This window comes from Sparus aurata, chromosome 18, assembly GCF_900880675.1.
Source record: "Sparus aurata chromosome 18, fSpaAur1.1, whole genome shotgun sequence".
NCBI lineage: Eukaryota > Metazoa > Chordata > Actinopteri > Spariformes > Sparidae > Sparus > Sparus aurata.
In genome coordinates, this window is record NC_044204.1 from 13,807,507 (window position 1) to 13,821,480 (window position 13,974).

Here is a 13,974-nt window from a genome sequence, read left to right on the forward strand (position 1 = left end):
CTTCCTCTCCGATTTTCTCCAAGCACTCTCCTTTATTGTCCGGTCTTTGTATGTGTGTACAGCGGTATGGTGGTACAGAGCTCGGGGAGCAGACCGGAGCGCTGCTGTCGGCGCTGCAGCTCCGGCTCGGAACGACACAACAAGCGAGAAAAGCTAGCTGCTCTATTGTTGTGCTAACTGGGGCTAATGCTCCGTGCTCGGCGCCCCGAAACTCGTTAGCTCCGTACTATACTACCACACTACACATACAGAGACCGGAGTTCGGGAGCTCCGGGACAGAAACAGATACACATAGACTTGGACAAAACAGGAGAGAGCTTGGAGGAAAGTCAGCGACGAAGTTGGACTCTGTGTTGCCCAGAGACAGCCGGCACACGGGTCCTAAATGGCAGCAACAATCCGCCGCATTGTCAACATCCGTTGCCGTTCACTTCCTATTTGGGTCACTTCCGTTGTGGGTCACTTCCGCTTAGGGTCACTTCCGTTGTGACTTTTGTATTCGTGTTGTGGCTTTGGTATTCGTGTTGTGGCTTTTGTATTCGTGTTGTGGCTTTTGTATTTGTGTTGTGGCTTTTGTATTCGTGTTGTGGCGTTTGTATTCGTGTTGTGGCTTTTTTATTGGTGTTGTTGCTTTTGTTTTTGTGTTGTGGCTTTGGTATTCGTGTTGTGGCTTTTGTATTCGTGTTGTGGCTTCTGTATTTGGCATGACACCTCTGGGCCACCGTAAATAACTTCAAACAGCATCAAACATTAGAAAAGCAAGCGAAAGCATCTGTAAATGTAAATATTTCAGTCTGAGTAAGTAATGAGTATTTACATTAGAATAATACAACATTAAAATTAACTGTATGGTTGGAAGATGACTGAAGGATCATTAAAACCACGAAGGCAGTCACAAGCTGTGCTTAACTGTGACATGGCTATGATTATGTGTTCTTAAAGGAAAAAGAAAAAAAAAACTACACAACATGGTCCAGGGACTATGAATGTTGAACTGAGCTCAGTGCAATGATTTCAATCAGCAAAGTGATTTCTAAAATATGATTCACCTGATGAGTGTTTCCTCTTCAAATTACAAATGGTGTCTCATCCTATTTCAGCCCTTAATAGAATTTTTCCTACTCCGGCATGTTTTATATGGACAAGTAATTTGTTTTTTCTTCAGAGCTGCACGGAATGGTTCTGTTAACAATTTTCTGCTTTTACATGACACAAGTATGATAGTCTACAGAAATAATGTAACAGATGCAATCAGATTGTTTGGTGCAGAGGGTCAGAGACACTGGGAGTTCGGGTAGTTATGTAAAAATTGGACTCAGGTGGCCACAGGATTAAGTTCCTGTGCTGGCAGATGGAGGATTTACACACATTTACCTTAACTGCATGCAGTGGAGGAACACACACACAGTCACACACAGTCACACACTGAAGGTGATGTACTGACATAAACCGAAACCTTCCCTCATTGTTGACAAGTAGTGTTTATATTTGTGCATACAAAAGGCAAAAGCCTTCTGTTTTACATGTTGCATCTCATTACCTCTCCCCATTTCCTTCTCATTTAAAAAGCACAACAGTGGATAAATGATCACGATGAAACATCATCAAAACCCGAGGTGATTTAGAGGTAGTGTGTCAGAAGTTAACTGGTGCTGCAGTGGTTTACACTGTGTCACAAGGCAGAACAATCTAGTATACAAAATGATAAATCATTACCTTTTCTGCATCAGCACCAACATGACTGATAGATATCACTCATTTATATGGATAAGCAAAAGACTGCAAATAAAGTTCTTTTTTCAACAGAATTGGCAATGTTTGTGATTTGTGTCAAGGACTCACCTTAAAGGGATATTCCGGTGAAAATTTAATCCATGGTCTAAATCACCGTGAAACTGTGTTAGACTTCCTCTTGAGAGATCAAGTTAGCAGACCGCTAATTTACAGAGTTTTATCAACCTCAGAAATGGCCGCATGACAACAATACACTGCAGTAAATGGGTCCAAATATAAACCGCCACCAAAAAGCCACAAATAATGCTCAGAACAGCACCAAACTTCAGCAACAGTACAAATAGGGTCTCAGCAAATAGTCCGAGGCATCTAACTTCCGCTAGCTTAGCTGGATTTCTACAGAAAAGCTGACTAAATTTACCACTCTTCTGCAGCAGCTTCCTGTTGACGGGAAGTCCCGATGACTCGATTACCGAGTGTAGCAGAGTTCCGCGGCTCATGGATGAAAATGTATGATTATGACTCCATGGAAAAGCAATCACAGTTCATATGTGTCTTACCTGCCAGTTTATAACAGTTATTATCGAGAGCGGACAGGGAAAAGAACGGAATTGAGCATTTCTAACCGCACTCGGTAATCGTCGCGTCAGGACTTCCCCGACCCGGAAGCTGATGGAGGAGAGTTGAACTATGTTTTTTGCATCCCAATAGCTTCCCCAGCTAAGCTAGCAGAGGTTAGATGCCCCAGACTATGTGCTGAGACCCTATTTGTACTGTTCTGAAGTTTGGTGCTGTTCTGAGCATCATTTGTGGCTTTTTGGTGGCGGTTTATATTTGGATCCATTTACTACAGTGTATTGTTGTCGTGCGGTTGTTTCTGAGGTTGATAAAACTCTGTAAATTAGCGGTCTGCTAACTTGATATCTCAAGAGGGAGTCTAACACCGTTTCATGGTGATTTAGACCATGGATTCAATTTACACCGGAATATCCCTTAAATGTCACTTTTGAATCACAGGTACTTTGGACACAAATGTACAAATGTGCTTTGTGTCTATAAAAAAACATCATGTTGGTGTAAATGTGTTCACTGGCCTCTGACTAGCAGCTCTGTCAACAGTAAAATACTGTAGCCTATCAAATGCCACGTTTATGAATATTCATTAGAACAATTTGGGCTTAGCTAATGAAGAGAACACGTGTGGCAACAAATGCGCACAGACAGACACGTCTGAAATGACTCATGGAACCAAATTCTTCATTAATTTCTTGTCTTCCATCATCATGGCCAGCAAGCCGTGAAGCAAAAAGGTTAGATGAGGTGGTAACACTCCGTGTCAAGGTTATCACAGCCTGATTTTAGTAGTTCATGCAGTCCACACAGATGGTCAGCTGCTAGCTAACTAACAGCTCTAGCTTGCAAAGTCAGCCAAAAGTCAGTACAGTAATGAAGACAGACATAAAGACAAACAGTCATGCAATGAAAATGATTATACAAAAGCGGGATTAAATTCTGCACCGCGTTCAGCATCTTGAGATGTAACTTGGAATGTTTCCATAGTTTTACTTATACAGTAATAAAGAAATTAAAAAAGAAAAAAAAAAAAAGAAAAAAGTAAACATTACAGTTACTATTTTAACAGTTAACTGGCCACAGATTCAGCCACTGACTTTCCTTGACAGGATACAGAATGCACACAAGACATTTTTAAGCTAACCCATGTTAACTTTATTTATATAACTTATTAAACACTCTCAAAGGGCTTTGATTTCCGAGAAAAGGAAAAACACTGCATACAACTATTAAAGAACGGACAGAACTGATAAAACAGATCAATCATACAGTTAAATTACATGTATAACACGTTTTATTTTTTTTGGGGGGATGGAGGATTCTGTCAACTTAATAACTTACAACTGTGTTGTTGAACAAATACATTTTGATTAGGAAAAGTCAAACTAGAGATGAAAGGAATAGTAGCAAGCAGTGTGTAACCTATTACTCTGAGACAGTACAGTAGTGCCCTCAGTCATGATGTGGCCTCGCATTTCTTGTGGCCTTCACTGGGAGATGCTTTGTCACCTCATCATGAGCTACCCAGGAAATCCTTCTAACTTCTCTGTCTTTAACTGAGATAAATCTTCTGGGAGCTCAGAAAGATCTTCTGAAATAACTCCATAATTAGTTCAGCTATTTATACACTACAACTCTGAGAGCATGTTAAGTCTTTTATCCTTGTATCTTCCAAATGAAATTTTAGATTCCCACACACTTTAATTTAGTTTTCTTTTTTTCAGTTTTTTTTTAGCTCCTTCAAGTGTTTTGTTGTTTTTAACTTATTTTTGTTCAACTTAGGCTTGAGATTCTTGGAATTTTGAATCATCTTGTAGATTTAAAGGATTCACTTAAGTTAAATACCTTCAGTATTAAGGTTACTTAAAATATCCTGGTTCACTGAATAGAATGACTATAATACTGACCCCTCTGTGTACACGACCAAGAACATGTGTTTATAAGAAGTCAGGTGGACACATGTTGAATGCTTTTCATGGCATTTTTACATATTTAATGACAATCTGGAATATAAAGCGTTATCTGTGTTCAAAGTAGGTGTGTGTGTATGTGTGTGTGTGTGTGTGTGTGCGTGTGTGCGTGTGGAATAGGGCCTTAAAGGTATTTTTTCTATCGTTTTATTGTTTTTTCAAAATAACCAGAAACAGCATCTGTTGGTAATGTAGGCGTGTATATTTGTGGGTGTAAGAAAGACACAGAAACAAAATGGGGGCTGTGATACAAATTGGTCGCTAAGGGCTGCATGGTGGAACAAAGCAAACTACAGATAAAATCACTGGGGAGAGATCGCCTCATGTCCAAGATGACATGTTTAGATAGACAAAGAAACGATGGTTGAACTCAAGCCATTTGCTGGCTGGGATCATATGTAGGTGTGATCTGAGCTATTCTTCAGAACGAGTTTGTGTAAGATACAGGCATCATGTTGGAAAATGATGGTCTGTTGCATGCACAACTTAGAACTTTACTTCGTAGTTTAGTCAAGTAGAAATTTAGTTGTGGCAAGGCCAACTACCAATAACCTGACCACACAGAGCACCCAACACTTAAGCTCAGTGAAGTTACACAAAATAAATTCAATTCATGTGCAAGGCATTGACAAGTTCAATATTTCTCTGCTTAGCTGTGCTATGTTTTGTGCTATCTAGGTCCAGTTCAAGGAAACCAGTCTTTTAAGAGAAAGATGAACATACACGTACTGGAAAAAATTAAATACAAATGTGAACATCAGTAAACCTACATTGCTGTGAGTGCAAGAAGATAATAAGCTAAGGTGTGTCAAGATACAATACATGTGCTATGTATTATCTCTTATTTTGTTTCTCACCTGGATTTCATCAGCTGGATAAAAAGAAGTTATTGTTATTGAGATTTATACTGTTTTCCATCACCAGTTACCCTTGAATGCTTTGGAACAAAAACCAAGAATCATTTCAATATGTTCAGTTTGACATTGAAACGATACCAGAACTATTTATGTGGTTGGAATTAAACGTGTTTCCTGTCTGTGACTATTCACCTGGATACAAATGAGGACAATAAGATTCTAAGAAATGTAACACAAATGTGTCTTTTCCTGCATGTAAACACACAAGTATCCAGCAAAAATAACATCTCTTAAGGCTTGAATACCTGAATATTCTCGGACATTATAGTACATAGAGCATACTGTATGTCTGAAGGTAATATTTGCACACTGAGATGAGGAGACAGGTGAATTGTGTGTTCTGCTTCACCTCTTCCTCCAATTAAAATGCAGAGGAAGTCAAATAGCCATATGCTGCCACTTTAGTCAGCTTTGTGTAAATTAATTGATTGTACACACTTAATCGTTTTCTCCAGCGCTATTTGTTACAGTCTAACTCAAAATAATAATAATAAAATAACCTCTAACCTTTAATAACCTTCACACCAAACTCTATGAAAATGAGTCTGTGGAGGTTTGTTAATCATATAAATATGATACAAATATTTGGTGGCACGTTGCATGGCTGGAAAATGGCAGCTGGGCAATGGCACAGTCATCTGAGCAGAAATGCCGAGGCAGTCAAGTGGCAGTGTTCAAATACATTAGCTAAGTGGCCTCTCCATCTCATGTAGAGGGTTAGAGCTTTGTGAGTGAGTGTCAAAGTTTTATGCTAACAAGTGCAGGGCGGGCTGGTCAAAGCCTTGCGGTGCAGCGTGAGAGAGAGGGAAATATGAGTTGTAATGGATTGATGGATGATATTGGATACAAGTGTGTAAAATGATCAAGTCAAAACTGACACAGCAGAGGATAAGAAGTACTGACTACTTCACTGTGTCTTCCGTAAAGTGTGTTTTAAGAGTATTGTTATCCATTTTTTTCCACACGTTTTTCTAGAAGCATTTTTTGTTATATTTGTAGAAAATATAGATGAATTAAATGCACTGACAAATAACTGAAAAATCCAGTATCTGTGGCTGGTGTAGGCCTCTGATAAGCCCATCCAATGGCCTCATTCGGCCTGCAGGAAATGACTGGACAGACTGTCTGTCTACCTATGTACCCGCCTGCTTGTTCTCATTGCACATGACCGGAGTCCACAAAGCTACAGATAAATCGCTAAAGCCATTAGCGAGGTAGTGGCAGTGAAACTGCAGCCAATACCAATACTTACATGCTAGCATAACAGAAATGAGTACCAACAACAGCCATGCCCATTGTTTACATTCTTTATAATAATTGAAGGTGTTTTCTCACATGTGAGTGAGACATGAGATAATTGGAGTTAGTTAGCGATGACAACTATGTGCTGTGTTCACAGTCACAGCCTCTGAGCCAGTTGTTCAGTAACTAGCTAACTTTGAAGCACAAAGCACACAGCCCCAGAGCCCAAAAAAATAATTGCTGTGGCAGCAACACAGTCCTGTATAAGCTGACGTTAGCACAAAGCACACAGCGCCTAAGCCAAGGTAACCCTGGTAGGTGATTGTGATGATTGTGGCATTTACTATTTATTAGACTACAAAAGTTACGAGATCTTGCTGAGTGTAGCAAGATAGCCGCATAAGTAGAAAGTACTTTTTAGGTTTTTGGTTTCAACCATGCAAATAAGAGAATGGGGACACACCCTAAGCTGTGGACATCGGAGAGGGATTTTGTGACATCACAACCAGTTTGGAAACCAATCATGGTCCCATCATACTCAAATGTGATGTGGAAACTTGAAGCCTCTAGTGCAAATGCATTGAGAAATGACTTTACAGTGAGTTGAGACAACTTGTGATCAATGCTTTAACCTAAAAGTGAACAGTATTTGCATATTCATAGCTTCTAGACACAAAATATTATTCCAAATCGATATGTTTTGTCGCGGATCTAGGTAAGGTCTTAACATTTTTTTTTAGTATAAAGTATAAAGAGCAACAAAAGTCACAGTTGGGTGGTGGTCATTTAGATTAGATTATGCACTGGACTTCCCCTCCAGAGACTAAACTTGTGTCCCATTTGTGACCGAAACAATATTGATTTGTTTTGAAGTGATGTTACATAAATAATTTATGTACTTAAATGACAAAACGTATATAATGTGACTGATGTAGTTATGTCACTTACATAACTTATAGTGGTGTCAACAATAATCGATTCAGCGATGCATCGCAATGCGGGGCATGCATGATTCAGCATCGATGCGGCAATGTGCCATAATCGATTATGTCACTGTTTATTTTCTGGCCTTGAGTGGACAATAAAGTTGTGAAGTTTCAATTACTTCCGGGGGCATTTCTGGAGCAACGTTGCGCAGACTGTAGCTACATGCTAAGCGGCAGCACTAGCTAGCATAACAACAACATCAGGGCTGCATTATTGGTGAGCCGTCCAAGTGTGAATGGATAATCCGGAGGCACGGAGCAGGGGCGTGTTGGTCATGCAGTCTGATAACTGCAGTGGTCCTTCACTCAACTAAATACAGAGAAATGTCCCACAAAGCAACGTTACAGTAACATAGTAACTGTAACTGTCTTTGGCAATTTATATGAGGAAAACAAATACCACAGCTGTACATGGAGAAGAGTCTGTCTTCCTGTCCGTCCTCCGCCTGTCCTCCCGACTCTTCCTCACATTTTTGCTCAAAAAACAGCGTCTGTCACTGGCAAACAACTTTAACTCACAGAGTGTTTGTGACGAAAATAAATCACCGTGACCATCAGCCCTCCAGACCGAGACTTCAGGGAACTTTCCCCCAGAAAACAGCCTCCATCCCCGCGAGTGACAGAGTCAGACAGTGTCCTGTTTACTGATGGTGATTATGTATAATTATGTAATTTAACGCGAACTTAACTTCGTCACTTTCCAGGATGTTTGGTGAGTCAGGATCTCAATCACTACACATTATAACAGCATCTATATGATTATATACTGTCTGCAGGTTTGGATTAACAGAGGGGAACACCTGGGGAAACAGGAGAGTGATAATACACACATAGCAGCCAATAAAATCTGTTGTTCAATATCTGACTGCTTGTATTGCCTCATGACTGATGAAAAGTTTGCCTTGTTGTTTGCAGTAGAATTTTGATGCATCGCAATGCATCGCAATACATTGTGCCAATGCACACCCCTAATAACTTAGGTTACCAAACTGAATGTAGGTGCTTTAACCCAAAGTATGATCTTTACCCAAGCCTAACCAAGTAGTTTTGCAGCCTAAACCTAACCAAAACATGATTGTTGGACACAGTACTGACAGTCCTAAAGTCATTGTGTGAATGACTTTGTGTTACTTTTCAAGTATGAAAAGTGGATTGAGTATTTTTTTAATCTCTGGTAAATGTCAGCAGCTATTGCGCAGTTGTTACTGCTATAAATCAGGAGCATGGTTGTTTTTCTGAGGCTCTATACTGTGTTATATCGGTGTAAGAGAAAGGATCATTGCATTGGAAATTCCCAGTTGTGTATTTAGTTTGCAAAACTAAGTTGTGGATGTGTTATGGCTCGTGCTGCCCCGATTTATTCGGGGATGTATAGTTGTGTGCACCCTGTTTTTTTCCCCCTGCTTTACCTGCAGTGTTGGAGAGCGGCGGGAGGCGGAGCTGACCCACTTAGCCAAGCGCAGCGAGGCACACCTGGTTCTCATCCCCACCTAATCACCTCCTCTATAAGAAGCCGGCCTGACTCAACTCCTGTGCCAGATAATTCCGTCTCATCGGTAGAGCCAGTAGCCAGCGTCTTCTGCTACCCGGCATTATTCCTAGTGTATGAAGAGTTTTGTTCTGACTTCGTTTTGTGCTTTCTTCGCCAGCTCGGTGCCTCGCTGCCTTGTCTTCCCCCCGCGAACCTGCCTCCAGTCTCCAGCCGCCTACAGACGCGGACACCCTTTGTTGAGCCTGCCTTCAGCCGCCAGACGCCGCGGACTTCTTCTGTTATTCCTGCCGCCTGCCGTTTGCAGCCGTGGACACTTTCTGTTGCTCATTTTGAACCCTCTGTTAATAAAGCTTTTTTTGCACTCTCCCAGCCTGCCGCTTTTGGGTCCACCTCACCATCACCCGACCGCAACAGGATGGGGTCAAAAAGTTGGAGTCCTACTGTTCTTTCAGTGCTGTTATGTGCCTTAGAGTTTACATTACATTCTTATTTTTAGCCTGTCAACACTGATGTAAATTAATGCAACAACCAAGCAAAATGCAATTTCCATATCTTAAAATGAGACCTCCTGAAATATGATGAGTGATTGCACAGCCACCTCAGAGGGCACGGCTCAGAGAGTTAATGTCAAATCAACATGTATCACATCTTAAAATGTGACTAAAGTGGAACAAATGAAGGAGAGCCTGGAGAAACACTTACCTTTGCATAATTACAGCTCTCCCTGAATTACTAGGCTTGATGTAATATTCTCCTAAGCAGTGGATATTTATGTTGTTTTATTTGTATTGTTTTTGTACCAAAAATACTAATTACTATGGATCATTTTTAATCTGTTTGGGAGGCACGAGAGGAGTTTTAAATTTTTCTGGAGCATGCACACACATACACATAGACAAATGGACTGACACATGCACACAAACATGTAGTGTATACACACACAGCCATAGCTGAATTGCACACACAGAAGCGCTCTCTCAGTGTTTACCTGATGCAGTAGTTTTTCATTTCCCTCCCACCAGCCTGTCGTCACTGACGGCTGAAATAAATGAATTTATCGCCCCCTCATTCACATACAAGGACACAGAGTCATTCACTGATCCACGTGCAAACATAGAATCAACTTATTCTGAGGTAAGCTCCTCGTCCTCTCCTCTCTTCTCTGTCTCACACTCTTATATACCCACATCACAGAGATATATTTGTGCTTGCATGCATGTGCTGGAATGGTCGTCCGTTACAGATGAAATAAAGACATTTCTATATATGAATGTGTACCTGTGTGTGTGTCACAAAACTACCTAATCGCCTAGAGGGCAACAGTTAGTCAGTGCTACTCTGATCTAAGAACAAGCTTCATCTTAATAAGTGCAATGCAATTATCATGCATGCAGCTTACTAACGGAGGTGGGACATATGCACAAGTCTCATGTCCACAAGATGTACACGACAAGACAAGTCCTCCACTAAGACCTTTGGGTCTGAAACAAGCACCCCCTAGAAAGCTTTAGCCATTTTACATTTTTAACAATAAAGAGATGAGGGTCAAGGATATCTAGCCCAAGACTTCCTTTCCAGTATGTCATTTTTTTACATTCTTTACAGTTGGATTACATCTGACATTTCAGTTAATCTTGATAAACAGATATCCCCATTTAAATGCAGATATATATTTTTTTTAAAACTCATAAAAAGCTAGGCTGTCATCAGTGGTTAGCCATTGGGTTCCGAGATTGCATTTCGGCACAAGCATATAACCTTCGATGCTCTCCTCACTGTGTCCCTCATATAACCAAAGCATTCTCAAATGTGATTCATCAACACCACTGAGACTACAACCAGAAACCAGAACACTTAGGACAACAAAATCTTATCCCTTGTCAACAGATTCTATATCTGATATCTGTCCGTAGAGATTAGGTTCTGTTAGACACTTGCTTAATATGCTGTGTGAGGAATCTTTTTGGACCATATAGGAAATACATTGGTTATCTACTCCTGACAGTTCTGGAACTAGAGAATGCACTGCTTTAATGGATATCAGTGCCATGTTGGGTTTCCACACTGAAAAAAGTGATACTTTGGATCAACTTAAAAAAATTACTGTAATTTGTTACACCTAAATTTATTAGTTTTTCACAAATTAAATGTATGATTTGGTTGAAAACGTAAATTTTGATTTAATGTAAATACATTTTATATTTTAAGACAAAGCAAAACATTTGCTTTCATTCAAAGTAAAAACATTATTCATTTCAAAGACCATAAACTATTTTTTTTTTTGCTTTTTTACAACTTATTTTTTTAATTTGGGAAAACCTAATATTTACCATTACACCCAATTATAAATTTTACTTTGGAATAAACTAATTGAATTGCTGTAATTCTGTTACACGCAATTTTTTTTTTATTTTTCTCAAGTTACATTTCTGATTCAGTACAAAGTATTTTTTTTTTATTATACCATAATCAATATATTTTCTTTAGTCACAAACCAAAGTATTACTTACATATACAATGTTATTTTTTGCCTTTTTAAAAACTGATATATCACCATAAACTAAATTCCATTCCCTATAATATAGGACTAGAATTCACTGAACTGATTCACTTAAGAGAAAACTTAAAAAACAGGAACATTCTCTTCAAAAGACCATTTATTTTTGATGACTTTGAAATAGGCATCATGTCAAACTCGCAATCAGCAGCCAGGAAAGTATGTGTTTTACACATAAAAAATAAAACTTGTGTGTAAAATAAAATAAAATGTGGTTTTTTCAACATGTTACTTTTTAAACCTCATGAAACACATCCATTTACATGCACATCTTAACATGTATAACTGGTTGTACTCTTCTTCAAAACTTTAGATGCAACGGAACAGCAATTAAGTATAAAAATAGACTTTCTAACAGTCCATCAAATCTAATCTTTGCTATCCTTTGACAAAAAGGTATGAATATCATTATTTTGAACCATTATAAATGCAAGGAAGCCAAAAAAATAAATAAACCAAGGATACACACAGTTGCTATGGGTGCAATTATGAACAAAGGCAGTTCAAGAAAAAAAAAAAGGAACCATTACTAGTGCTCTTGCTGATCATTCTGAATTTAGCATCATCCACAACACAACAGAAAGAATTATGTTAACAGAGAATATCAGGGGTCATTATAAATAAGAGAAAAAACAGCTTTGATTCAAAACAGGCTTTAATTTCTAACATTATCCTGGGATGTATTTCAACACAAACACTTAAAACAGATCAACATGCTGTATCCAAATGTCTTTCTTTGAGCAACCCCATATTTAGAGCTTGACACTCGACTGCACACTCTGCGTGTCATTTTCTTTGGCTCTATCCCCATGAATATTTTCTGCAGTGCATCGAAAGTGTGTTTGAGCTCACCTGGACAGCTCAAGTTTAGAGCATATATGAGGCCAAATAAGACCATAAAACCATGTGCAACTGATGGCAGTTCATTAAGCACCTCCACACCATCAATGATGATGCCTACGTCACGTGGTGGCTGTAACGGATCCTCCTCCTCTCTGATGACAAACACTGCCATTGTGCACTGTTGAAGCTCTCTTTCGGCGTCATCCTTCTCACCAACCTGACAAAAGACAAGAAATGTATTGTATAAAAGGCTACTCTGTATGTACGCACACAAGTCGGTCTCCCCTTTGTGTAGCAGGAAGTGATTTAATCATACAGCAGAAGACCAAAAGACTTTTTCTCTCAGCTGTAGTAAACGTGTAGCGGACAGTTACTCATAGTTTTTGCCTGTGATTTTAGATATTTTCCTTTGGAAGGATGCTCTTGTGAAACTCTGAGTGTCAGGTGAATAAAGAAAAGTAAGTACCATTTCTGTTGTACTTACATTGTGTTTATTGTGTCGTATCTCATTAAATTCCATACTTGTATTTCTTCAGTGATAGATAAAAATATTTGTTATCATTGCATAGTTTTACGATTATGAGATTATGATGAGTGGCTTGTGTGTTTGGTAATGGATAGTCAGTCAACTCATCTGTTAATTCCAATAATTTGGACCTTATAACTCACCTTTTTGACTAATATTTGTTGATATTGGGTTGTTAACCTGGTTACTATTGCTGTATTGCAAATGAGATTTCTGTTAAATTGTTATGTATATCAGGATCATAATGTTGAACAATGTGATTATTATTGAATCTAGCAGCTAGCAACAGCTTCAAAAGGTTATAACAGCCGTGACATAAAATGTTACATATATATATATATATATATATATATATATATATATATATATATATATATATATATAACACAATCACATACATACTTCAGTTAGGATTGTCTAAAGCTTAAGTGAATAATGCAAAACTTCTTACCAGAAACTCCTTGATGAGTTTTTGTACATCTTCCCCAAGGTACAGGATGAGGCACTTCAGCAGACACTCTCTCCTTAGGCTTACATCAAGGCTCTAGGTAAGTGCAAACATAAACAATGCAAAATCATGCTGTTGAACTGTGCAACTTGACTGAAGATGCAAACACGAAAATGCATCAATGGGAACTTAGACTTAGGCTACAGTAATTGTCCAGTAATCAAACAAATGGTTTGCACAAATGTCGAGATGCACATTGTACTTCTTTCAACATGTAATCTAACTCCACAATCAAATGTGATGACAATATGACACATTAACACTATTGCTTCTATTTACAATGTTACTGTTTATGTGATGTAAGGCGAGTTTTGCAGTATTAAGTACATACCTGATCAAGAACTTTCAGCACATCCCGGGTCTTCTCTCTGACAGCTCTTCCCATGTTCCTGATGATCTCAATCAGCTTGCTGTAGTGCTTGTCCAAGGAGGCCAGGAATCGTGGTTGAAGTGGAGCGGTAGTAATCCTCATGAATTCAGCACTGATCTTTTTAAAACAAAATATCACATATGTAAGTTATGACATTACAAATTGCATTAAAACTCTGTGGTGTAAGATCTTTTGTGACATTTTTGTGACTGCTTTGGCTATTTTTTTTTTCACAGGTTTCATATAATAGGAGATA

General features: G+C 38.8%; 1 protein-coding gene across 2 annotated transcripts in view; it reads left to right on the forward strand.

The window, feature by feature from the left end:
• Positions 1-10,162, forward strand: part of LOC115568489 (uncharacterized) — a 44,533-nt gene extending 34,371 nt beyond the window's left edge. Inside the window, exons 3-4 of one of the 2 annotated variants that reach the window (XM_030395798.1) lie at positions 8,838-8,978; positions 9,072-10,162. In XM_030395798.1, coding sequence (XP_030251658.1) covers positions 8,838-8,978; positions 9,072-9,410 — 480 coding nt within the window. In that variant the 3' untranslated portion in view covers positions 9,411-10,162. The remainder of the gene's footprint in view (positions 1-8,837; positions 8,979-9,071) is intronic. The other variant, XM_030395799.1, reaches the window with a different exon arrangement.
• Positions 10,163-13,974: the final 3,812 nt, after the last annotated feature.